Source organism: Pseudopodoces humilis, chromosome 8 (genome assembly GCF_049639895.1).
Source record: "Pseudopodoces humilis isolate 2021_Gansu_Grassland_sample_001 chromosome 8, ASM4963989v1, whole genome shotgun sequence".
Lineage (NCBI taxonomy): Eukaryota > Metazoa > Chordata > Aves > Passeriformes > Paridae > Pseudopodoces > Pseudopodoces humilis.
This window is the reverse complement of record NC_142207.1, coordinates 1,501,242-1,527,004: the sequence shown is the minus strand read 5'-3', so window position 1 is coordinate 1,527,004 and position 25,763 is coordinate 1,501,242. Positions and strand designations below refer to the sequence as shown.

At 44.2% G+C, this 25,763-nt stretch overlaps 2 protein-coding genes across 36 annotated transcripts in view; one reads left to right on the top strand and one right to left on the bottom strand.

Moving 5' to 3' along the window:
* The window catches only part of RIF1 (replication timing regulatory factor 1), a 29,403-nt gene extending 14,187 nt beyond the window's left edge, over positions 1–15,216 (top strand). Inside the window, exons 18-35 of one of the 2 annotated variants that reach the window (XM_014249132.2) lie at positions 634–741; positions 1,021–1,170; positions 2,808–2,907; positions 3,606–3,870; positions 4,901–4,943; positions 5,233–5,435; positions 6,552–6,651; positions 7,085–7,228; positions 7,578–7,720; positions 8,372–8,461; positions 8,540–8,594; positions 9,175–11,793; positions 12,208–12,339; positions 12,616–12,693; positions 12,789–12,904; positions 13,188–13,341; positions 13,693–13,801; positions 14,062–15,216. In XM_014249132.2, coding sequence (XP_014104607.2) covers positions 634–741; positions 1,021–1,170; positions 2,808–2,907; positions 3,606–3,870; positions 4,901–4,943; positions 5,233–5,435; positions 6,552–6,651; positions 7,085–7,228; positions 7,578–7,720; positions 8,372–8,461; positions 8,540–8,594; positions 9,175–11,793; positions 12,208–12,339; positions 12,616–12,693; positions 12,789–12,904; positions 13,188–13,341; positions 13,693–13,801; positions 14,062–14,279 — 4,827 coding nt within the window. In that variant the 3' untranslated portion in view covers positions 14,280–15,216. The remainder of the gene's footprint in view (positions 1–633; positions 742–1,020; positions 1,171–2,807; positions 2,908–3,605; positions 3,871–4,900; positions 4,944–5,232; positions 5,436–6,551; positions 6,652–7,084; positions 7,229–7,577; positions 7,721–8,371; positions 8,462–8,539; positions 8,595–9,174; positions 11,794–12,207; positions 12,340–12,615; positions 12,694–12,788; positions 12,905–13,187; positions 13,342–13,692; positions 13,802–14,061) is intronic. The other variant, XM_088059108.1, reaches the window with a different exon arrangement.
* A 645-nt stretch (positions 15,217–15,861) lies between these two features.
* Positions 15,862–25,763, bottom strand: part of NEB (nebulin) — a 97,094-nt gene continuing 87,192 nt past the window's right edge. For 13 of the 34 annotated variants that reach the window (XM_088059075.1, XM_088059082.1, XM_088059074.1 and 10 more), the window contains 15 exons: positions 25,644–25,736; positions 24,323–24,415; positions 23,475–23,567; positions 22,946–23,038; positions 22,324–22,416; positions 21,806–21,898; positions 20,997–21,089; positions 20,588–20,680; positions 20,187–20,279; positions 19,771–19,878; positions 19,359–19,542; positions 18,752–18,844; positions 17,918–18,070; positions 17,363–17,472; positions 15,862–16,481 (listed from right to left, as the gene is read on the bottom strand). In XM_088059075.1, the coding sequence (XP_087915201.1) occupies positions 16,308–16,481; positions 17,363–17,472; positions 17,918–18,070; positions 18,752–18,844; positions 19,359–19,542; positions 19,771–19,878; positions 20,187–20,279; positions 20,588–20,680; positions 20,997–21,089; positions 21,806–21,898; positions 22,324–22,416; positions 22,946–23,038; positions 23,475–23,567; positions 24,323–24,415; positions 25,644–25,736 (1,659 nt within the window). In that variant the 3' untranslated portion in view covers positions 15,862–16,307. The remainder of the gene's footprint in view (positions 16,482–17,362; positions 17,473–17,917; positions 18,071–18,751; positions 18,845–19,358; positions 19,543–19,770; positions 19,879–20,186; positions 20,280–20,587; positions 20,681–20,996; positions 21,090–21,805; positions 21,899–22,323; positions 22,417–22,945; positions 23,039–23,474; positions 23,568–24,322; positions 24,416–25,643; positions 25,737–25,763) is intronic. The other 21 variants (XM_088059106.1, XM_088059079.1, XM_088059107.1 and 18 more) reach the window with 10 other exon arrangements.

The following is a 25,763-nucleotide window of genomic DNA, read 5'->3' as shown; positions in this document are numbered from 1 at the left end:
ATGGTCCTTTGCTGTGTGACCTTTATTGCCTTCCCATGCCTTGAACATCCCTGGGAGTGTCCGAGGCCAGGCTGGGACAGTCTGGGATAGAGGAAAGTGTGGAATGAGATGAGTTTTAAGATCCAACCCAGCCCTTTCCAGGATTATTCTCTTAAGTGTGGTCATCATTTCCTGCAGCTGAAATAAGTGAGAAATGCATCAGACATTTCCTAACAGATTGGTTTCATTCCTGGAGTAGATTTTGGCATTTAGAGCTTTTTACCCTTTGCTGGCAGGATCCTCCTGAACTCTTGAAAAGAGCAGAATACCTGAAATCAAACTGTGTTGATGAAGTGAATCAGGAACAGTCTTGTTTGTCATCCCAGTTTTGCAGCTTCATTAACAGCCTGGTTTGAGACAAAATTTGGGGAGGAGACTTCCAAATAAATAAATAAATAAACTAATAAAAATTTAGTTTATTTAAACTTTAAACTGCTCTTCTGAAAAAGCAGATTTCGGCAGCTCTTCTCCCAGCTCATTTAGGAGATAATCTCCTTGGAGAAAAGTGGTAAAAACTGTTTCTTAACAAGCCAAGTGTTCACAAGGTTGAAGAAACGAATAATCTTAAACCATAAAACTCTTTTCTTGTTGCAGAATAACGAGGTGAACCAGGGGGACGCCCTGGAACACAACTTCAGTGCTGTGTACAGTGCTTTGTTGCTGCCAGTATCCCACATTTTCCCCACTCAGGGATTCCCACAGGTAACACCAAATGAATCAAATGAATTAAAAACATTTATATGGATTTATTTATATGGATTTATAACATCTCTGAACTCTCAGAGCTGATTTTGGGTTCACTCAGCTGTGTTTGAGGTTCAGTACAACACCTATATTCTACCATTGATTTAAAACCCTAAACCTCCAACTTAAAACCCTAAAGAATTCCCTAGGTTTTGACAGAAGAAGAAAACACAAAGCAAGTTTTCCCTCTGTGCACAGATATTGATATTTATCAACTTTTTCTCTCTGTTGTTAAAGCCAACTTTGAAATCCTTGTTGCGCTCTTGGTCAGACCTGTATCGAGCTTTTGCTCGCTGTGCTGCTCTGGTTGCAACAGCAGAAGAAAACCTGTGCTGTGAAGAACTTTGTGCCAAAATAATATCTGGGCTAGAAGGTGAAACTCCAGTAGTGAGTATAAAACATATGATTTAGCAGATCTCTTCTAAATTAGATATAAAAACGTGTTGTAAATTCTAACGCGGTGATTTCCGTCGTGTGGAGTGGTTTGGGTGAGACTTAAAGCTTGAAGAATTCCTTTTGCTGGCAGGAGTTGGTAGAGAAATGAAAGAAGGGAGTAAAAATAATTAGAAAGCTTAAATAATCAAGTAGTTAAGCAGATTTTAGATTTGTCTTTTAATTTGTAATGATGATTAATGAGTGTCATGGTGGTGGTAAATGGGATTTTTCCAGGTGAAATGGAAATGTGAAATTACAAATATCCCAAACCCAGGCACTGCAGTTAGGAAGGAGGAACATGGAACCACCAGCCTTGTACACTAGAATTTAAGGATTTTACTCCTAAAGCTGTATAAAAGAGAAAGATTTTTTTGAAAGAATCAGTGTTTTTGTTACCTAAATTGCCTATTCCCAAACCCACACCACAAAGGGAAGGGGATGAACATTTATTTGCTTTGGGATGTAAAATCCTTCATGCTTAAAGTTCACTTTGGAAGAAAAACCTGTGAAAGAAACAAAAAAATGGAATTAAAAAACCTGGAATTGAGAGCATTGCATTATTGTAACTTACCTTGGATACTGCTGTATCCTGGTTATAAACATCACTTTCAAGAACCAGTAATTACTAAACAAGCCAAACTTAAACAATTTAAAAGTTCTGTGTGAAGTTACATTGAAACTTCTTTTAGCTCACAGTATCAGTGTTCCTTTTAAAGCAAGTTTGGACTTAGTGAGGAGAATTTGGATGAATTGAGAGTGGAAAAAAGCAGCTTGGATCATTTTTTCTATTCACTAAAAATGATTCGTGCTTTTACTGTTAATGGCAACTTAATTGTTGTGCCTGTAATGACTTTCCTGGCAACCAGGCTTTGGTCTTGAGCACAAAGCGACCCTTCAACCTTAATTTTATTGATTTCTCCTAAATGTGACCCCTTCTCCCAGCTGCCTGCCACTGTTTGCTGCTTTAGACACTATTTATGTCATAATTATTCAAATGGGAAGCTCATCCTCAATGTAAATGTGTATTTAAAATGGAATTTTATCTGTTAGACCTGATCATGTAGAACAATCATGTAGAACAAAAAACTTTTAGTTTTTTTAATTAAAAGTTGTTTCTCTGCTCTCCTGAACACCCAACATGTTTTTTTTTCTGTTGTTGCTCTTTTGAGGATTGATTTCTGTTTCTCCTGGATGATTTCTGTTTCTCCTGGATGATTTCTGTTTCTCCTGGATGATTTCTGTTTCTCCTGGATGATTTCTGTTTCTCCTGGATGATTTCTGTTTCTCCTGGATGATTTCTGTTTCTCCTGGATGATTTCTGTTTCTCCTGGTTGATTTCTATTTCTCCTGGTTGATTTCTGGTTTTGATGATTGATTTCTGTTTCTCCTGATTGATTTCTGTTTCTCCTGATTGATTTCTGTTTCTCCTGGTTGGTTTCTGTTTCTTCTGGTTGATTTCTGGTTTTGCTGATTGATTTCTGTTTCTCCTGATGGATTTCTGATGTTCCTGACTCATTTCTGTTTCTCTTGATTGATTTCTGTTTCTGCTGATTGATCTCTGTTTCTGCTGATCTCTGTTTCCTCCTCAGGAGTTTTCCATGCTGGAAGGTCTCACCCACCTTGTGTCAGTCATGGTTGACTGCATCAACTTTGCACCCTATGGCACTAAATTCCAGCCCAAAAATAGATGTAAGGAAATACTTTTATTTTGGGGTTTCTGTGTGTGGTCTCAAGAGTTGGTTAAAAATGAGAGCGTAACAGAAGACAAGGGGTCATTGTATACAAAATGTTCTTTATTTTGTTTCCTGTTCCCAAGTCAACTGCTAAAGCTGAAGATACAATTTCCAACAAAGCATAGTTCAGTAAAAAAGTAGCTAAAATTTATCTGCCCCATGGGAGTTGGTTAAAGTCGTAAAATGCAGCATTGGGGCTGCTGAAAGAATGAAATGCTTTAATTGGAAATGTTGGTGAGGAAAAACGTCATGTAAACTTTACTTCAAAATAAATAAACTAATAAAAATTTATATTTATCATTCCCTCCTGTTCACTGTTCCAGAATTTGTGGGTCTGAGGAGTGGTCATTGTTTATTTTCAAGTTGTTCAAAACCTTAAAAGCAGAGTCTGAACAACCAGAAATATAAATAAGAAAAACAGAAATCAGATCAAATTCTGCAATAAAAACGTGTTTCAGTTATTAAGTTGATTTTTAAACTATTTATATATAGATTTAGTTTGGGAATCAAAATTCTGCCTCTCACATAGACTCAATGTTCAGCTGTCTTTTGTTGTCAGGCATGTTGGTTAAGGAAATGAACCCCAAATTTTAAATTATTTAAATTAAATTATTTAAATTAAAATCAAATTTTAATTGAATTTTTGACTGTCAGCTCCCCAGACACCCACAGACTGGGCTAAGAAGAAGAAGGAGCCCCTTGGCAAACTCTCCTCTCTCTTCAAGCTCCTGCTGCTGCTCCTGAACTCCTTCCACGAGTTCAGCTCCAAGGAAATCCATGAGGAATCCCTGATTTCCCTGGGCCCTTCCCTGCTGGCTGCCCTGCACTCCATCATCAGCCACATCTCCCTGCCCTCACTCATTGGCTCCACATTTGCCATTTTTTCCAAGCCCTTGGCAGTGTTTTTTGAAAAAAACAAGTGAGTATTTCAAGGATGGCTGGGAAAAACTCTGGAGTTGTGTGGGATGGAGCTCTGGCATCGCAGGACTTGTAAAAAGCTCTGTATTTCAAATTTTGATCCCTTCAGAGTGACTCTGTTGGCATCTCTGCAAGGCTCAAAAGTTTATATTTTCCACATGCTGGTAATTTAATATATTTATTGATAGAAATTTATTTTCTAGTGGCCACTGCTTCAGATTTTTTTAGGAAATTTGTGATAATTACTTGATGCTCACTGAAATCCAGGAAGTTTTTAAGCAGAAGGAAACACTGAAAAAAATTCTTGGCTTGGTGCTTTTTTCCCTGAGCATTTTTTCTTGGAGTTATTCGTAAAAATGGAAAAGTTTCTTTTCTGAGCATCATTTTTTTAAGATTTATTCCTGATAAAGGAGAAGTTAGATAAATATTTTTGAAGGAAGACATGTGGAAGCAAATAAAAATGTGGGAGCTTCTTCAGCTTATAAATTAAGTTATTAAATGCAGTTTCCTCACATTTTTCTGGCTAATTGTACCTAAGGATTTTTTTTTGTATATGGAATATATTTATTTCTGTGGAATATGTTTATTTCTGTGGAATATAATTTTCATGAAATGTATTTATTTCTATGGAATATATTTATTTCTACAGAATTGCTTCATTGATGGAATTGCTTAGTGCTACTTCAGCTTTTTAATGCAAATATTTATTTTTATATATTATTATATGTAACACTGGGAAATGTGTTTAAGGAGAGCATTAAGAGTGCAATTAGAAGTTAATTTATAAGAAAAACATTAAGTTTGTACTAATTACCACTGACTTTTCTCCTAAAGTCAGCATTTCCATGGAATTTAAAAGATAATCTAATTAACTCCATCAGGAAATTGTTTAATTGTTTAATCCCCAAATGACACCATTCCATCAAGTTACTAAAACAAGTGTGCAGTGCTGGAATTTGTGATCTGTTCCATTTTTATGCTTGGCATAAGTGAGACAGCAAAATAGGAATTATTTGAATTTGTTTTGGCAGGCTCCCTGAGGTACCCAAAGTCTACAGCAATCTGAACAACAAGGTAATTTTGCTACAGAAATCACGGGCTGGGGGAAATGTGGAACAGCAGAGTTGTGCCATTTTTTCTGTATTAAAAAATAATAAAAATGAAAAAAGAAGTGATGAAGGTAGAGATATAATTTTTAAATCCTTGTGGGGAGGAGCAATCAGCTCTCAGACTGTTGGGATGTGACATTTCAAGCCGTAGTAATAAAATGTAAAATCAACTTAAAATTCAAATATTGCAGATTTTAGTTGAAAATTTAGATTAAAAAAACAACCAACAGCCTGGTTTTTTTGTTCTCCCTGAGCTGGAGAAGCTGCTGGCAGAGATCCTGCAGTGCCTGCAGTGCCACTGCCCGGGCTCCTGTGACTCGGAGCTCCTGCAGCAGCTCAGCCCCGTGCTGTGCGTGGCCTTCCAGCACAGGAGCAAACAGATCCGCCAGCAGAGCGCCCAGCTCTGGAACTGCACCTTTGCCAAGGCCTCCTCCCTCACCTACCCACAGCAACTAAAGTAAGAAACTGATTTTTATTATTTATTACAGTGCTCTGTGTGCTGTATTAATATACTAATATAATTAAGTAATATTATAATGACTTTGATACATTGTATTATATATAAGTATAATTAAATCTATCATAAATAAAGATTTAATCACAATAATATAGCAATTATATAATCTATTAATATAACAAAATAGAATTAAATATTTAATTGTAATAGTCATAGCAATTATATGAGTATTTTATTATATATATTGTCAATTACAATTAATAATAATGAATATATTATAATTGGATCTAATAAACTATTAATATAATTAGATACAATTAAATACAAAACATATAAAATATATAATACCTAATATTATATATTATATATTTTATATAAGGTATTATATATAATATATCATATACAATATATAATATATTACAAAATGCAATATATTATATTATATATGGTATATAATATAATTATTATATATACTGTATATAATATATATTATATCTTGTATTATGTAAATAATATACGTAACATATATAAATGTAAAATACATTATTTAATATTAATTAAATACTAATGTAATTTATGTTAATATTATTATATTATGCTATATTATATTATGCTGTGCTATATTATGTTATATTACATTATATTTATTATACTATAATAACATTATGTTTATTATATTTATAGTATATTTATATTATATTTATATTATTTATTTTTATTGCAATATCATCACAGGAAGAGCTCACAAGTTGTGTCGTACGGTTCTGGTTCCTCTTGCAAGCTGGAGGATCTTTTTATCGTGTATAAAATATTCTTTGGTTTGTTTCTTATTCCAAATTCAACTGCTAAAGCTGAAGAAATCGTTTCCAACAAAGCACAAATCAGTGAAAAAGTAATTAAAATTAATCTGCCCCATGGGAATTCGTTAAACTGTTGGGCTGCTGAAGGAACGAAATTCTTTAATTGGAAATTTAAGTGAGGAAAAACATGACGTAAACTTCACTTCCAAATAAATAAACTAATAAAAATATAGTTTATTTAAACTTTAAACTGCTCTTTTTCTGCACCTTTCCTCCTCCCATAAATCTAAAATGTTTCTTTTTTGTTGTTGAGCAGGTCTGTGTTAAACCAAGCCAAAAAGAAAATCCCTCTGCTGCTGCCTGGTTTTGAAAGCGTTGAGATGTCTGAGGAGTGCAGTGGCCCCTTCTCTGACATGGTAAAAATTAAATAAAAATGTTGGGATTTCGTGGGATTGTTCAGCAGGGAGTGAAAGGCCAGTTTTTTTAGGAATTTTAATCTAATTGACCTAATCTAATTGTGGTTTCATGTTTAGAATGGATAAACTGGGCTGGGTTAGCACTGCCAAAAGACTCAGCTGGTTCTTAGCAGCTCCTGCATAAATATATTAACAAAATACAATTTATTTCGAAATTAATAAATAACTATAATATAATTATATTAATATAATATCATACTATAAATTTCAATTCTAAGAATTTATTTGAAATAATGAATTTTTGAAGTTGTCTTCTAGATAATTTAGAGGAAATCTGTGAGTGTGGGATGGTTTTATTCTAGAAATTAACTCGGGGTAGGTTTGTGAGCTTGGACACAAACACAGTGCATTCAGTGTGGTTTTGTCTGAACAGATGGAAAATTCCCAGCTGGATGCAAAGATAAGTGGGATGGAGGTGAAGGTGGGACAGAAACGAGATTCAATATTGGCACAGATGAGTGAACCTAAAAACGATGGCAAAGACAAGTCCAGCAACGTGCAAGCAACACCTGCAAAGGTAAAGTGTTCCCAGAGAGATGTCCTGGAATCAAATCCAGGATCTTCAGGACAAAATCAGGATGCTGAAACATTTTTCTTTCCAACTTAGGCTGCCCAGCACAGCGTGATTTAATATTCCTATCAGAATTCTCTGCTGAGTTTTGGGGAGGGGTCAGGCCAGGTGGGAGGGTGGCAGAAAAAACCCCTCACTCCTCCCTCTGGCTGGAGGTTGGGACAGATTTGGGTTTTGGTGGGTTTTGAGGTTGGCACATCCCTCACAGAGGTAGGTCCTGTCCTTCAGAAATTCCTGATTTTCAGTTCCTCTCTTGTTCCTAACCCAGGATTTGGGTTTTTTATCTTTTCTGCAGTTAAAACTAGAATTTTCATCTCCTAAGACAACAAGTGAGACGCCTCTGGAAGAGGAGAAATCTGTTGATTTTGTGTTTATTCCTCCAGAAACAAAACCAAGAATATTGACAGAACATCAGAAAGAAGTGCTTAGGTCAAAGAGGTCTGTCATTTATTGTTTTAAACTTAATGTGAAATGTCATCCCTTGAGGAGCTGAGCTTGACTTAACTTCAGTTGTTTCTCACTCCACCACAGTTAATTTAAGTCCTGTTTTTCCATACAGGTTACTAAGTTTAAAGCTGAGAGAGTTCCTTGCTTTGCTGTTTTAAAGCAACCAAATTGTTCTTGCAATTGCTTTTCCTCTTTTGATGAAGTACACACTCTCTAGTCTGTTTGGAGTTTGGGAATTTGGAGTTCAGGTTTTTACTTGGTGACTCACTAGCAGCGTGAAATAAAAGCTGTCATTTTTCATAAATGATGGAAATGAAAGGATTGGGTAAAACAATTAAAAAAAAAAAATTTCTCGAGTCTGCAGCATGTCAGGAATTAGGATATTCCCAAGGCTCATCTTAATTGCAAAAGAATCTTTAGAATTCCTCGTTTTAATGTGAGAAAATAATACTGGAGTGTTTTCTGTGCTTGGGCAGCAGAAGCAGTGTAAGCAGGACTTGGGTGGCTGTGAATTCTTTGCAGAGTGGGATCCCAATCACAGCTTTTATTCCCCAAAAATAAAGATTGAATACAGCTGAAAATAATGGCCCTGCTATAAGGAGGTTAATAAATTCCAAACTGCCGTTCCTGGTGTTGTTCCAGAGCTGATATTCCTGCCATGTACAACACCTTGGATGCATCCCAGGACACCACCTCATTTTCCCAGTACAGCCAGAGCCAGGAAGATTCTTTGTAAGTAGAAATGCCCGATTCTGGTCATTTAAGGGTTCTCCTTTGGCAACAGCACTGATTTCAATAATTCTCTTTCAGGGAAGTGCCACCTTTAGTAGAAAATGCCAAAGAAGACACTGCAAACAAACCTCAGGTAATTTCCTATTGTCTGATGGTGATTAAAATCAGAGTTTCTGCCCTAAGATGAGAGGTTTTGTGGTTTGTTTTCCATTCTCAGCACCAAGTGAGAGAAAATTTAACACCACAGCAATGCTGTGTTCTGCTTTATATCATTTATTCCTGACAGGAATCAAATATCATTGGGTATGTGATTTCAAAATGGGAGGATTTATGTGAGCAGTTTCTGATCACTCAATATTGGTGTATTGGGGTAAAGATTGTAAATCCTAAATTCCTTTTGGCTGCTGTGCTAACTGTACTGCCAATCAGACCAGGTAAAATAGAGCCCAGCTTCAGACATTTTTGGGGTTCTTTGCTTTGGGATGAAGTGTTTTTAAAAAGTGTCTTTTATAAACCTATCAAAACACAGATAGTAAATAATTTGGAGGAAGGGTGGCTAGAAAAACCTTGTGGGTGTGTTATTGTCCACTGTACCAGAAATAAATATATATTTGTAGCAGCTGACTGTTTTGTTGTATCCATAGGACAAGTACAGCTATTGCCTTTGATTCCTAGGATTTGATTTCCTTTTGCTGTTGATGTTTTTGGGACAGGAGGAAAAGGCAGGGAGTGAGGGATGTCCCTCAGAGGAGAGCCCAGCCTGCAGCAGCGAGGGGGAGGCCAAAAATGAGACAGCCGAGATGATCCCAGAGGAAACATCCATGGGAGAGGGATTGGAGACAAGTTCTGTGGAAGCAGCTTCTCAGGAGACCTCGGCAGAGAAGGAGGACACCTCAAATGTCACCAACAGCTCGGCCTCCAGTGACATCATCTCTGGCACCCCCCAGCCCGTGAGCCGGCGCCAGTCCTTCATCACCCTGGAGAAATTCGGGGCTGCAGAGAGCAGACCCTTCAGCCCAGCCCCACTGAACTCGGTGCTGGAGCTGGCTGGGAGCGCTCTCGATGCAGCCAGGCAGGAAAACAGCGGCGGCGAGGCCGGTGCTAGCGCAGAGAAACGCGGAGAGGAAAACGGGAACGCTCCAAGAGCGGAGCCCGAGGCGGGGGCTGCGGCGACGCGCAGGGTGACGCGCCGGCAGAGCAGGATGGAGCTGCAGGGGGGTAAATCCGAGCTCCTGAGCAGCCTGGGGGAGTCCCTGGCCTCTGAGGGCCTGGAGAGCAGCGCTGAGCTGGGCTCTGCGCTGGAGGATGTGGAGCACATCCTGCTGAGCCAGCGCCAGGCGCTGCACTCCACAGACGCAGACATCCAGAAAGCCGAGGATGCAGTGGCAGAGATGGAAAAGGCCCAGGGGCTGGACATGGACTCGAAAGAAAATACCCCCCCAGACACCACCAGCTGCTCTGAGCAGGCTCCAGGGGAGGACAGCCAGGTGCCACAAGCGTCCCCTCACCAGAAACAGCTTCGGCGTTCCTCCAGGAGACGCTCCGAGACCGTGGAGAGCTCCTCGGGGAGCCAGGACAAGGAGGATGGGCTCCCAAAGAGAGACAGGAGGAAAGAGGAGGAGAAAGCTGGGCAGAAGAAACTGTCCCAGGGGAAAGGAGATGGATCCCAAAAGCAGAAAGGAATTCCTGGGAAAACAACAGAAAACACAAAAGAGTGCAGCCAAGCTGAGAGAGCGGCAGAGGAGCGGAGCTCCAAGGACTCTGCTGCCTGCAGGGGCCTGGATGAGGAGGGGAGCAGAGGTGGCAGGAGGGCAGAGGATTCCCCCAGGGCCGAGGAGGAAGGTCAGGGCAGCCTCAGCACAGCAGGGCAGAAGGTGGAGCGCCCACGGTACCACACCAGGAGATCTTCCCAAGGTTTGCTGGCCAGCATAGAGAACTCCGAGGCTGACAGCTCTAAGGGCAAGGAGGAGAGCATGAAGAAGAAAAAACCCATGAAAGTGAGGAGTAGAAGCAATTCTCTGGAAGGTAAATTGAAAGAGGGACAGGCAGGGAGCCAAAGCCTTGAGGGGTCTCCCCAGGGAGATGGAACTAAGAGTGCACTGGAGGCAAAGAAAGGTGATGCTGAGGTCAGCACCAGTGCTGCGCTGCCAGCTGAATCAGGGGGCCTGGAAAAGCAGGAAATCCCTGCAGCTGCTGGAGAAGCTGTGGGGTCTGGCAGCTCTGAGGTCCCAGGTGCTCTGCAGGACAGCAGCGTGGAGCAGAGCAAGGGTGACGCATCCATGGAGTCACTGAGCAGCCCCTGTGTGTCTGAGCAGGGTGAGAGAGCAGCAGAGGAGAGCAAACAGGAGAAGCAGAGCGGCGCAGGGGTCTGTGCACCAGCAGCAGCAAATGTTTCAGGTGCTGAGCCCTCCTCTTTGCAAAGCCCTGAGTGTCAGAACAAGAGAAGCAAAAGGGTGAAGAAAATGAAGAGCTGTGATTGCTGCTTTAAAAAACCGAAGCAGCAGGTGACTGAATCAAAGTTGACTGAGTCCAAAAAGGAGAAAGCTGCTGAGCTGGAGGAGCCTGAGACCACCCCAGTTCAGACACCTGGGAATGTTTCTGGTCACTCAGATCTGGAGGAGAGCTTGGCCCTGGCTCCATGTGCCATGAGCACTCCATTGCACCCTCTCGAGGAACCCACCACCTTCAGCTTGGACAGCCAGGGAATGGCTGTGGAAAACCTGCAGGGAAGCGAGGTGGTGGTGGAGGAGGAGAACGCAGAGAATCCAGAGGGTTCAGCAGCTGAAAGCACCGAGTCCGTGGAGGAAATAAAGGAACCTGCTGAGCAGAAGGAGCAAACAGAGCAGGTTCTGCCTGAGAGTGTTCCTGGAGAGCCCAGGGAGAGCTGCCTGGACTCAGGGGACCAAGGGGAAGAACCAGCAGCTGCAGAAAAGGAAGAAATAAATGAAAGTGGACAGCTGGAAGAGGTGCCTGAGGAAGTGAGTGTTGACAGCAAACCTGAGGAAAAAGAGATGGAGGAGCTAGAAGAAAATCAGGAGGATAAAGGAGAAGCTGAGAACTCTGCTGGAGAAACTTGTGTTGTTCCAGATCAAGAGATAAAGGAGGAACTGATGGAAACTGAAATAAAAGTGCCTGAAAACGTGGCCTTGGCAGATATGAGTGTGGATTCCCCTCTGAAGGTGGAAGGGGATCCCTCAGTGCAGGTGGCTGAAAGCCCCACCAGCCTCCAGGCCCGCTGCACGTGGTCCCCCTCAGCCTCCCCCTCCACCAGCATCCTGAAGAGAGGGGTCAAGAGGAGCCAGGAGGATGATTCCCTGTCCCCTGCCAATAAGGTATTCCATGGGAATTGTGCGGTACTCGGTGCAAAACGGGGATGAGGATCTGCAGGCATTCCAGATGTGTTGAATTGCTGGTTTCTATTGTGAATAATCTTAGAGAAAAGGTGAGGTTTAGGTTTGGAACGTGCCAGTGCTGACAGATTTGCTTTGTGAGGGGTTTTGTTTTGAAACAGAGCACCAGAGTCTGTTCTGCTGCCTGCATCACTGCAAAACCAGGAGCAGCATCCTCGGGGTTGTACACAGAGGTTCTTTTGGGAATCCTCAGAGTCTGGCCTTGGCTGAAACATTTCCTTTGGCGTTCCAGAGCTTCAGTGATTCCAAACTGAATTTTTCTGTCTCCTCAGATTGACTCCACTGAGCTGTGCTGGGTTGAGTTCCCACTCTAAAACCTCCTTCTCTCCTCCTCAGATCCGTCGAGTCTCTTTTGCAAATCCCATTTTTCAGGAGGGCCTGGCAGATGACATCGACAGGAGGAGTCCTGTCTTCAGATCCCACTCCTCACCCTCTTCCAGAAGTCTTAAAATCCTCTCCAACATGCAGGTCAGGGTAAATCCTGTTACAGCATCCTGTGTGCCCCGAGTGTTTGTGTATTTATCGTAAATAGCAGGGCTTTGGTGCATGTTTGTAGTCACAGCTGTAAGAGCTGAGGATCAGAAGTGTAAGAAACAAAACTGCTTTAGCCTGACTCATTCTGTTACTGTGAGCTCCAGTGAACTCTGAGGTTTCAGGGGCTAAAATCTCAACTGTTTACTGAATTCCTACTGTTAACTGAATTCCTACCTCCCTGAGATATTTTTTTCCTCTTTTTCTATCCAGCACATTACCACTCCAACCAAAGGATTTCTGTCCCCAGGATCTCGTACCCTTAAATTTAAGAGCTCAAAGAAGTGTTTAGTAAGAAGTGCTTTAGTTCATGTTTCTCTTCTATTTTTTTTTCCCTGTATTCAGTGTGTGACAGTTAATTTAACACTTTCCTTGTGTTATCCCAGATCTCAGAAATGGCCAAGGAATCCCTGCCGTGCCTTACGGAATTTGTGTATCCTGCCTTGGCTGGCTGCAAAGCCCCTGTGGATGTCATTTTACCTCAGATCACATCCAACATCTGGTGAGTGGCTTCTTTTGAAGGTTACATTTCAGTAGAAACTGACTTCTTCCTGAACCTACAAAACCAGAATTTTAGCCAGAATTCTCTAAAAGGATTGGGGTTGGTTGGGTGAGGGAAAGACTTCACAGTTTTGGAATTCTTCAGGCACTTTTTTGATGACTGAAAAGCTCCCCAGGGATGGGGAGCAGGGCCAGGAGTTGGGTTGATGATGCTGTGGGTCCCTTCCAGCTCGGGATATTCCCTGATTCTGTTCCAGTGACCCATTTTCCCTCCCCTGCTGCAGTGCCCGGGGCCTGGGGCAGCTCATCCGAGCCAAGAACATCAAGACCGTGGGGGACCTGAGCACTCTGACAGCTCTGGAAATCAAAACTCTGCCCATCCGCTCCCCCAAAGTCTCCAATGTCAAAAGAGCTCTGAAAGGATACCATGAGCAACAGGTAAAGTTGAATTTTAGCACCCAGGAAGCCAATATTGATCTAATTAGCTGCAGGAGGAATGATGTATTTCCTCCTTCATTAAAAAATGCACTTTAAAACCTAATCCCTGCCTGCCCAGCATGAATCCAGCATGAATCCTAATCCCTGAACCCAGCCCTGCATGGACTCAAGATACAGATAACTTGGTTAAATTATTATTATTATTATTATTATTATTATTATTATTATTATTATTATTATTAACAGGAAAAGTGGTTTGATTTATTATGAAGCTAAAATATATATATTTTTATATTTTTTATTATTTTTTTTTCAATCTGAAAATGTTTTCTCTCCCCAACAAATGGCCAGGTAAAATCTCGAGCGTTGGAGGAAAGCACAGTGCCTGAAGATGCTGAAAAACCTGGCAATGATGTGGAGGAGAAATCTCTTAGTGGAGATGAGGAAAAACTTGCAGCAGGTAACTGCTGGTGGCTTTTTGCTTTGGATGTGGAGAGTTCTGCTGTCTTCTCTTCATTCTCTCCTGGTGGCAACACCTCATCCTTTTGTTTTTATTTCGGGTTTAGTTTTACAGTCGTGATCAAACTCGCCCTAAGGAAGGGTAGGATGGTGTGCCTTTGCTGGGGATGTTTCCCACAGAATAAATACTCCGTAGGCTGCTCAAAGATGTGATTTTATACAAAACCAGCTGAATTCTGCACTTTTTCCCCTCCTTTTCAGATCTGGTCAACACAGCCACCAGCCCCAGCGAGCAGCCCCCAGTGGATCTCCTGGGGCAGATCCAGGCTCTGGCTGCCCAGCTGAGCTCGGAAGATCTCCGTGGCTATTCTGGCAGGCAGCTGTTTGAGATGCAGGAGAAGCTGGCAGGGATGACCTCGTGCATCCTGAGGAACCTGCAGGCCCGCTGGCACTCCCCTCCCCACGAGGGCCCCGAGTAGCTGCAGCCCACAGCTCGGTCAGGAGCACTTGGCTACAACACTTCTCCCCCCACTCGTTTTCCTTACTGCTCAGCTACTCCTTAAATCTGCATTTTGTGCTATAGGATATTTTTTGACACCTCCATAAATTTTTTTTTTTTTTTTTTTCCTTTTAAAATTTTTTTGTTATTTTTTTAACCCCCCTTAATTTGTGGGACTCTTTCCTCCCTGGCAGAGGTGTTTGTATGGGATTGCTATGCATCTTTCTTTCAGACAGTGAAAGAAAACCTGACAAAGCTGTGCAATAGCAAAGACTGTGAAAAAAAAAACCAAACCAACAGAGTAATTAAATTATTTTTTCATATCCAAAGTGTTCTTAACTGCTGCAAACTCTTGCTGTAGGGTGAGAGCTGCAGCTGCCAGCTCTGCTCCCCTCCTGCCCCAGCTGGTTCCTTTGGAGCTGCTGCAGCTCTGGCAGCGCGTGTGGGGTGAGCTGGGCTTGATTCCTTCCAGGAGGAGCCTGGGATTTGTACTGGATCTATTTTTCCACGTATTTTTGTACGACTCAAGCTAAGGAGTGCTGAGGAGAGGTGTTTGTACAGGAGAAAGACTCTGCAGAGCCTCCCAGGCTTTGCCCCATGGCCTTTGCTGGCAGCAGCTCTCCTTGTGGGAAGAGTTTTTTTTTTCCATGGGGAAATGGATGGATTGGACAAGAGCTCTTTGTATATTGTGTACAGACTCACAGCAGATGTTGGGTAATAATTTATGGAGTTTTAATTGCATGGACTGCATTGCTGCTTCTTGGAGACCTTCAGCCGGAATTCCCAGGTTTTTCCCTGTGGAATTCTGATCTGTATATATTGTTCTGTAGCGATCCAGATGGATGTTTATTGGAAGGAGCTGCTGCAGGTGGTTTTAGAACTTACATGGGTGAATAAAAGAGCAAATAGATCCCAGACTTGGTCGTGGCCTTGTGCTTTGGTGGTTTCTGGGTTTTTTTCTCTCTTCAGCTTCCCCTCAAATTGGGATTCCCAAGGCTAGGAGGGATCTTGGGGAGTCATCAGTGCTGGTGTGAGGTAGGAGCAGGTCCTAAAACTCTGAGTATTGTTTGGCTTGTTTGTGTCTGGTGGAGAAAAGGGACAGGACAAAGAGCCTGGAGCTACAAGAGGAAGCTCTGTGGCTTTTCTTGCTTTTCTGAGGAGTTATTTTGTTTCCAGATCTGCCTCCTTAGGAGAGGTCAGCTTTACATCCCATGAGGTAGGGATGTTCCTGACCCATGGAAAGGGTTTAATCCCAGTCCTGGCTCCTGCCCTGGGGAAGGACATTTCCCATCCAGGCTGGCTCTGCTGGGAATTCTCTCTGAACTGGGAATTCCTCAGGGGGGTGCTACAAGCCCTGCTGTTAACTCAGATTGAGTCTGTGGGAGATGCAGTATCCAGGCATTTTTATTCCCTTCTTGCCTCTGCAGTGCCTGCTACCAAGTGCTGCAGTAGATGAGCAAAAAACGATGTTCAAGTGTGAAATAACTCCAGAGCTGAGTCCTTCTCTTCCCAGTGGAGTTTGGGAGATGAATTCCCTTTTCCAGCACCACAGAGTGCATCCATACTGCAGAAACCTCAGCTTTATTCATCACTAATTTACAAGAAATCACAGCTTTTGCCCCCAGAAAAGTTGCAGAATGCATTCATGAGCTCAGCAAGCAGGAGGAGAGGGGTGGTTGCTTTTCCTTCCCCAAATAAACTGGTTTGAAATACAAAGCTTAAATGGAAAAGGAAGTGATTCAAACATTTTAGAACCCAGAAAAAATTCTTAGTGGGAGAATGAATTATATAATGAGCGTGTTAGTCTTTAATAACGGAATTTTGGAGATGTGATGTAGTGAAATGTTTAAAATTCCAGATATTTGGGAGTGTTTGGCACCGGGGGAAAGGCAGGATGTGCTTAGAGGTACTTTTTAAAACGTCACCAAATCTTGCCAGGTGTGTTTTGTTCTGCAGTTGTTGCTGCTGTGGCCCTGGGGAGGTGTCGCAGCCCCAGGCCGGGCTGGGCTCACACGGCCTCCACGTAGTTGGCCGGGAGCATTCCGGTCTTGCCGGTTCTCTGCACGGTGCCGTACATCCAGCCCTCGTCGATGGCCTGCACGTTGACAATGGTGTCCCCGTCCTTGAACGACACCTCGTCCGCGTCCGCCGCCGTGTAGTCGTACATGGCCCGGAACGTCTTCTGCAGGGACACAAGGGACAGGGTCACAGCCTTGCAGGGGACACGAGGGGCTGGTGACACCCTGGCATGGGCCAGAAGGGACATGGTCACACCCTGCCAGCTCAGAACCTCTTGTGAAGGGACACAAGGGACATGGTGACACCCTGACATGGGCCAGAACCTCTTCTGAAGGGACATGGTCACACCCTGACGTGGCCCAGAGCCTCTTCTGAAGGGACACAAAGGACAGAAGGGACATGGTCACACCCTGCCAGCTCAGAACCTCTTCTGCAGGGACACAAGGGACATGGCCAAACCCAACATCGATCCCTGAATGTCTCCTGCCAGGACCAGGGGGCACGTGGCCAAACCCCAGGGGTTGGGAATTGGGGTCACAGCAGGGTCTGGCTGCTTCTTCAGATCTGGCTGTGGATTCTTCTCCCCCCTGAGCACTTTGGGTCCCTGAGTGCCACAAGCCCTGGCTGTGCTGGTGCCACAGCCTGAGCAGTGGCCTCAGGGTGCTCCTGGGCACCATCAGCTCCAATGGAACTTGGAAGTTGTTCCCTCCCAGCAGTTTTTGGAGGCGATGCCATTCCCACTGTCCTTTACTCCGAGGCAATCGGAATGAAAACACTTCTTCCCACTCCTAAATTTTCACGTGCTGAGTAGGAAGAAGAGCTCACTCAAGGTTTCCAGGTGCTAATTCCAAGTTTCCAGGCACGGGAGGCTCTGTCCCACTTAAGACCCTGTCACACTGGTTTCATCCAGAGCTTCACCCCCAGGGACTGGAATGTCACCAATTAACACTGTTAATTAGTGTTCCCCATGGGCTGTGACCCCTCCAGGTGCTCAATTCCCTCCTGGGCTGTGTCCCCACCCTGGGGATCAGCAGGGTTACTCACCCCAGCAGTGGAGGGGTGGGAAGGCACCGAGGACACCGTGGTCTGCTGGGTGGCCACCGAGGACGAGCGTTGCTGTGGCAGCTCAATGGTCTTCACCTGCTTGTAGCCCACTGCAGAGGGAGGGGAGAGTGGGGGTTATTATGGGATTGAGATAGAGCTGGATAAAGATCATTGTGTGGGGTTATTATGGGATTGGGATGGAGCTGGATAAAGATCATTGTGTGGGGTTATTATGGGATTGGGATGGAGCTGGATAAAGATCATTGTGTGGGATTGGGATGGAGCTGGATAAAGATCATTGTGTGGGGTTATTATGGGATTGGGATGGAGCTGGTCAGGATCCATCAGGGATGGCCACTGGGAGGGGTCACAATCAGTTTAAAATGCACATTTCCAGCTGTTCGTTGTGCACAACTCAGCGCTTTGGAGATGTGGTTTTTCCTGGCTCTGGGAATTGCTGAACAGTCCCACGAGCAGCTGGGGGCCCTGTCTGTCCCCAGGAGTGTCCTGTCTGTCCCCAGGAGTGTCCTGTCTGTCCCCAGCGGTGTCCTGTACCTGAGGCTGTGGCGGTGAAGAAGCCCCCGTTGCTGTAGTAGGACAGGCGCTGGTCGGTGCCGTCCGAGGGCTCCGATTTCTCATCGGCCGCGCCGCTGATGCTCAGGGCGCTGGCAGAGCGCGAGTGCTCCCGGCTGCGGCGCTGGGCCTGGACTGGGGGACAGCAGGGACAGACAGTCACCACCCTGGGGCTCAGAGCCACCCCTGGGGCTCTCAGAGTCACCAACCCCAGAGCAGAAACCTCACAGAACCCAGCCCTGCTAAGCTCAACTTTCCCACGATCCCAGTGTAGGTTTATAGTTCCATAGTGGGATTTCCCAGTGCTTTTTTAAGTATTCCATGCTGAAATCCTGATCTTCAGTATTCACAGTATTTTATCCTTTCTCCAGCCTCTTTCCCTGAGTCCTGGCTGCTTCCAGAAGTTTTATTCAAATTATCTTGAGATTTTCTTCCTGACACAGCACTGATTTTCTGCCATCCAGGTAGAATTTTTCTACCCCATGATTTTCTACCATCCAGGTATTTTTCCTCTCAGACAGGAGTCAAAAAAAGTCACTGAGAGCAGCCTGTTGATCAGTTCCAAAAGGAAGCCCAGGCTGTATCATGGCAGCTGTGGATCATAGAAATAATCCTCCTCTTGCCTCTGTTGGATCATTTTATGGTAGGAAGATTATTACTGTATTTTTTGAACATGAGTTACGCTGGTGAGGAGCTACAGCCGATTTCTCCTCTGTCCCCTGTGTCCCTTGGGGTGTCTCAGCTCTGTCTGGCACCCAGACCACACTCACAGGAGTTTAAATCCTGTTTTATCCCTGTGGAGCCTGTGGGACACACCTGAGATCATGTGCAGGCTCCGGGACTGGATGTTGTCCTCGGCGGGGTCGTAGTCGAAGACGGAGCCGGGGTTGGTTCTCCACACCCGGAGCCCTGCAGGAAAAATGGAATTTCCTGAGGAGAGGCTGAGCCTGGCCTGGACAGCAGGACAGGAATTGTGTCCTCCCCAGCCCTGGAACGTCCAATGCCAGGCTGGACGGGTTTGGAGCAACCTGGGATAGTGGAAAGTGTCCTGGCCATGGCAGGGTGGCACTGGATGAGCTTTAATGTCCCCACCCCAAACCAGCCTGGGACTCTTTGAAAAATGACCCTTATTTTATACATTAGTGCTTGTCACTTCTATAGCAGAAATTTGGCTTTTCTACAATCAATCTACAGCAAGCTGCTTCTCTGATCCATAGAGATGAAGTCAAAAATAGAAGAATTAAATGCAGTGTGACATTCTCGAGGTGGGGACAGCAGGTCCCAGGCCATTTACAGCTGCTGGGAGAGAATGTTTCCAGAAAGGACTTGGATGGGAACAGCTCCAGGTGATGATGAATTGGAATTGATGTGGCTGAGCTTAAATTAAACCCCTCCTGTAGCAGATGTGCCCAGCTCTCCTGACCTGTGATGTTCTCCTGGTCCTGGTCCACGCGTTTCCGCTCCATCTCCACCACCCTCCTCTGGATGCCCCTGTAGCTGATGTCACTGAAGTCCTGCATGTTCTTCTTCACGCGCTCCGTGATGGGGTCGGTCACCACCGGCGTGAAGCTCCCTTTGCTCTTCTCAAAGTCCTCGTGGTACTTCACCTGCAATTCCAGGGACTGTGATTCCTGCTCCCCTAGGAGGCACTTCCAGCACGGAGAGCTCCTCAACTTTGGTTTCCCAATCCCGGGAGAGCCTAATCCCAACCTCCTTTAGCATTAAAGACTTGGGTAACCAAACCCAGTAGGACACGTTGTCCTTGCTGCCAGGCAGGGTTATTTTGATATTTAACTGCTTTCCCGAGGGAAGGGCACCTCTGGACGTGTTCTTACAGTGGAGATGTGTTTCTGGGTCTCCCGCACGCGCCGCATCTCCGGGGTGTCCAGGACGTAGGCGGCTTTTCCTTGGACTTGCTTGCGGAAACTGTCGGAGTAAAGAACCTGCCGGGGGAGGAGGAGGACAGGAGTTACCTCTGGAGCACCAGGCTGCCAGAGAAAGGCCTGGAGAAGGGCCAGTCCTAGATTTTTATACATTTTTTTATAAGCGACTCTTGCTGAAGAACGATAATTTTATACATCAGAGTATTGCGGCAGTAATTTGAAATTTAACTGTTTAAAAACCCCCAAAGCCAACCCAATTCATCAGAGAAAACCAGAAAGTTTTAAAGGATTCCCTGTGGTTCCATGGCCTTCCAAAGCTCTCCCCTCTGGGTGAGGATTTCAGGGATGAAATGTTCTTTGTCACGCACCGAGCTGATGTTCTCCTGGTTGCGTTTGGCTCTCTCCATCTCCGGGGTCAGCGGCGTCGGAGTTCCCTTGGCCATGTGCTCCTTGTACAGCACCTGCAGGGCACAAAGGACTTCCAGCTTGGACTGGAAGAATTCCAGCTTGGACTGGAAGAATTCCAGCTTTTCCTGGCAGTGGGGTTAATGTTCAAGCAAACCCAGCCCTGCAGAGTGGAAAAGATCTCGGGAAACAAAGCAGCTGAAACGTTATTGGCAAAAGGTTAAAAAAAAATAAATATATATATATATAGAAAATGATCAAAGGGAAAATAGGCAAAAATAAGGAAAACTGGGAAAATAAGGCTGAATTAGGTGGAGTTTGGCTGAGGATGGTTATTTTTGACACAAGGCTGTGCTTTCAGTACCGAGCTGATTTGTTCCTGGTTCCGCTTGACTCTCTCCATCTCCGGAGTGACCGGGCTGGGAGTGGCCTTCCCTAAACCTTCCCTGTATGCAACCTACAGACCACAAAGGAACTCAGTCACCGGGGCAGAACTCCACAACTGGGATGTTACTGGGTTTACACTCAAAACCAGCCATTAGAAATGGGGAAAAAAAAAAAAAAGGTCAGGAAAAAATCGTATTAACGAGTTAAAACGATTAAAAAAAAAAAATCCTTTAAAATTACAGTTCTTAAGAGGTGACTTGAAAAAGAAAAAATTAGAGGGTTAAATAAGACCAGGCAGAGTGAGGTTATGCAGAAGAGCTCTATGACATCCTCTGGGGTTAAGCACTGCACTGGGAGCTTTGGGAAGTGTTTCCCTGCGGGAATACCGAGCTAATCTGCTCCTGGTTGCGTTTGACTCGCTCCATCTCGGGAGTGACGGGCGTGGGGGTCGCCTGCCCCACGTTCTCTTTGTACAACACCTGCGGGACACAGAACAGCGAGCTGGGCTCAGCCCCACAGCACCCACCTTGGAACACAAATTATTACCTTTGAACACCTCAAACGTTTAGTGCTGCCAGGAGGGGTGAGGAACAGGGAGAGGAAATCTGGGATTTGGGGTTAGGGCTCTATCCAGGGTGGCTCCAGAGGCTCAGGAAGTGCCTCTGGCTCTAAAAAGCTGTTTAAGAAATGCTTTATCTGATTTTTTTTGTCTATATTTGAAGCAATTCCTGATCTTTTTGGGAGGGAGGTGGAAGTTTTGTTGCCACACTGCCCCAAATAATGATGTCAGGGATGGGTGGTTTTCAATGAAGTCAAATCCGCCTGAAAATCCAATGAAAAGGTGAAAACTAAACACAGAGAGAAACCTGAATATCCCTGGAAAACCTGGGCTAGTGGGAGGTAAGGGAATGAAATGTCCCTTCCAACCCAAACATTCCCTGATCCCCGCCAAGGGATCCAAACTGTTGGGACTGGATAGAACCCACAAATTCACAAACCAAGTTGTGAAATAAACTAAAACTCTGGATCACACCGTTCACACCGAAGTAATTTGGGTTTAGAAGGAGAAATTAATGTGCAGGGGAAAAAAATGAAATAAATCTCTTTTTAAATGAAAACCAGCTCTGAGTGGGAGTTAGGCTGTTACTTGATTAAGTTGAAGCACAAAGGAAACCAGAAATTTCTGGGAAGGTACCGAGCTAATGATCTCTTGATTGCGTTTGACTCTCTCCATCTCGGGGGTGATGGGGGTCGGGGTCACCTTCCCCACATTTTCCTTGTACAAAACCTACAGGATACAAGGGAGTATCCAAATGTCATTGGAAAGGAAAAGAAAACCAAAGCAAACCAAAAAGCAGCACAGACAAACAGCGTTTTTACACCGAGTTAGGGCTGGGGCACGGGAGGAGGAACCGGAGCTTTGCCATTAATCTGGGATGCAGGAACGGGCCCTGGCTGGAATCGTCGGTGACAAAGCACAGGTGGAGTAAGAAAGGGTTAAAAAAACTCCATCAGGACAACAAACTCCATTTGCAAAAGGGATTTTTTTTCCCTAGTAAAGCCCTGCCTGGGGCAGCGTTAAAGAGAAGCCAGGGTGGTTTGTGTGAGAGCCTGGGGCAGAGTCAGCTCAGGTTAATAAGCGCAGGGCGCCGATGCTCCAGCTGGGTTAGACACTTCACTCCCGTTTTTAGGAACTTTTCCTGCTGGAAGTACCGAGCTAATGATCTCTTGATTGCGTTTGACTCTCTCCATCTCGGGGGTGACGGGGGTGGGGGTGGCTTTCCCTATGTTTTCCTTATACAACACCTGTGGGACGAGAGAAAGGAGCCAGAGAAAGCCGCAGTCAGTGACAGCTCTCCCCACACATTTCCTTTTTCCTCGGATTTAGTTCCCCAGCTGGTTTTAAAGCAGGTCCTGGGCACGGTTTTAGTAGAGGAGGAGTTTGGCAGCCTGGCTCGAGCTGCTGGTGATAAATGGGGTAAGTACTGCACCAAAAGAGCACAAAATCCCACCGGAGGGGCTGAGCACGCCAAGAAAAGCCAATTAATCTACAGCTTTAAAGAAATGGCAACTCTGCAGAGAAAAGGAGAGGAGTTTGAGCAGGTTTAGGATTAGAACAGGACATTAAAACCACTCTTAAAAACCAAGATCAACTGAACCGAGTTAACATTTCAACCTGAGAAAGCCACGAGTGAGGAGGGAGCCCTGCTCCGGGGGCAGCGTTATTTTGGGACAAATCCTTCTCCAAACGGTTAAAAAGGGCTTCGAAAGAGTTAAGAGGTTTCAACTCTGGGTTTAAAGAGTTAAAGGGAAGTTTTGCTCTTGGCAAAAGTACCGAGCTGCAAATCTCCTGGTTGCGTTTGACCCTCTCCATCTCGGGGGTGACAGGAGTGGGGGTCCCTGTCCCCACGCTCTCTTTGTACAACACCTGCACAACAAGAAACCGTCCAAACCCATCAGCGACCCCAAAACCCATCACACCCCAAAATTTACAAAGTGGGAGCTGGGAAGTCACACCCTCCCCTCTTCCACGGTTAAAACAAAGGCAAGAAGAATTTTAGATATTAAAAAAAAAAACCCCACACACATCAAAGGAAGTTGGAGCAGGGAGCAAAACGATTAAAAACACGTCGAATAACGCAAATGTTTGTAAATAATTCGGAATAACGTAACTATCTGTGGATAATTCCACCAGTGAAGAGGTGGGAGGTCAGTGGCACAGCGAGGAAGAGAGGATGTGCTCGCGAGGATGCGCTGAGGAGTGGATTAGGCGGGATGAGGAGAGGAATTATGGATTTTTAAGGAAGGTTAAGGAGCGGTGGAAGAGCGGAGTTAAAGGGAAAACTCCTCCTCGCCACAAATACCGAGCTGAGCTGTTCCTGGTTGCGTTTGACTCGCTCCAGCTCGGGAGTGAGAGGGATGGGAGTGCCCGTGCCCAGCTCCTCCCGGTACAGAACCTGCGGGAGAACAGGGATCAGGGATGGCCAAAATCCGCGTGGGAAGGAGAAACCACCAAATCCTGCCCCAAACAGGAGCGCTGCTCAGAGCCTGGACACAAAACTGGGGGAAAAAAGCTGTGAAAGCATCAAAAAATAACAAATAAAGCAGTTCTGGTTCCTCTGGCAGCCCAGCACATCCCACACCCAGGCAAGGTTTAGTTCTCGAGTGTAAAATAAGGAAAATCGGGAAAATTCACTCCATGGAATGAAACGAGGTGGGACTAAATAAGGAAAATAGGGCAGGGTTTTAAGAGTTAAAAAAAAGAATTGTTGGGACTAAATAAGGAAAATAGGGCAGGGTTTTAAGTGTTAAAAAAAAGAATTGTTGGGACTAAATAAGGAAAATAGGGCAGGGTTTTAAGAGTTAAAAAGAAAAAGGATTGTTGGGACTAAATAAGGAGAACAGAGTGGGATTTTATGAGTTAAAAAAAAGGATTTTGGGGTCTAATTCAGGAAAACAGAGTTTAAAAAAAAAGGCAATCACACTCCAAAAGGTGGGATTCAATTACTAAAATGATGTAATTAAAAATAAAGGGAATAAGAACAATGTAAGTAATAATTATGAAGGAAAAAAAGAAATTCTGAGAGGGACCAGGATATTATTTTTTGGGTAAGTCGATTATAAGGAAACAAGAATATTGGTTTGTTGGTTAAAAAGTATTTTAAAATCCATTAAGAGGGATTTTCTTTTGGTTTTTGAAATTCAAAGATACCGAGCTAATGTGCTCCTGGTTGCGTTTGACCCTCTCAATCTCGGGGGTGACAGGGGTGGGGGTTCCTGTCCCCAGCTCCTCCTTGTACAACACCTGTGGGGCAAGGGGCAAAAATCAGATTTAAAGCAGCACCAGAAGCACCCAGAGCATCAGAGAGGGGCTTCTGACACGTCCTGGGTTGAAAAATCCCTAGAAATAAAAAGAACTCCTTGAAAATTCTGATGTGGCTGAGGCTGAAGGAGGGTGGATTCAGGTGGGCTATTGGGAAAAAAATTAAAATTATATATAAAGTATTATTATATATGATATATAATTATATATCCAAAATATCTATTAATCAATTAATATATAATTTTATATTTTACATATATTTTATGTAGAGATATTACATATTACATAGATATAATTTCTAGTGCTTTCCTGTTTTTAGTGGCACTTCCCTCACCTTTCCACACATTCCAACACCCCCAGTGCACCCCTGCCACGTTTCCTAAAGGAAAATGCACCAAATCCAAGAGGAAAGGCACCAAATCCAAGAGGAAAGGCACCAAATCCAAAGGAAAAGGCACCAAATCCAAAGGAAATGCACCAAATCCAAAGGAAATGCACCAAATCCAAAGGGAAAGGCACCAAATCCAAAGGAAATGCACCAAATCCAAAGGAAATGCACCAAATCCAAAGGAAATGCACCAAATCCAAAGGGAAAGGCACCAAATCCAAAGGAAATGCACCAAATCCAAAGGAAATGCACCAAATCCAAAGGAAAGGCACCAAATCCAAAGGGAAAGGCACCAAATCCAAAAGGAAATGCACCAAATCCAAAGGGAAATGCACCAAATCCAAAGGGAAAGGCACCAAATCCAAAGGAAATGCACCAAATCCAAGGGAAAAGCACCAAATCCAAGCCAGGAGGAATCCAGGCACCAATTCCAGCAGATTTCCCCATCCCAAATCCATCCCAGCAGGTTCAGGGATCAGAGCTGGGGCACAGCCACGGATTTGGGTCAGGCAAGGAATGGTTTGGATTTGATACGTGGGAAAAACAGAGGGAATAAAAAAATAATCAAGGATTGAAGCAATTAATAAAAGGAAAAGCAGATTGTAAAAAAATATGGCAGGAAGAAGATGGGAAGAAGGAATCTAAACTCATTAGTGGGATGGAGCTAATTGAAATAAGTCAGTGATTACAGAGGAAAAATGGCAGAACACAAGGAATGGGATGTTCTTGTGTCAATCAATCACTTGGGAGTTAAGATTATTTGAAAATCGGTTAAAAGGGATTTCTTTTTTTGTTTTTTTGGCTTTTGAAATCCAAAAATACCGAGCTAAAGTTTTCTTGATTGCGTTTGACCCTCTGAATCTCGGGGGTGATGGGGGTGGGGGTTCCTGTCCCCAGCTCCTCCTTGTACAACACCTGTGGGGCAACAGGGCAGTCAAAAAG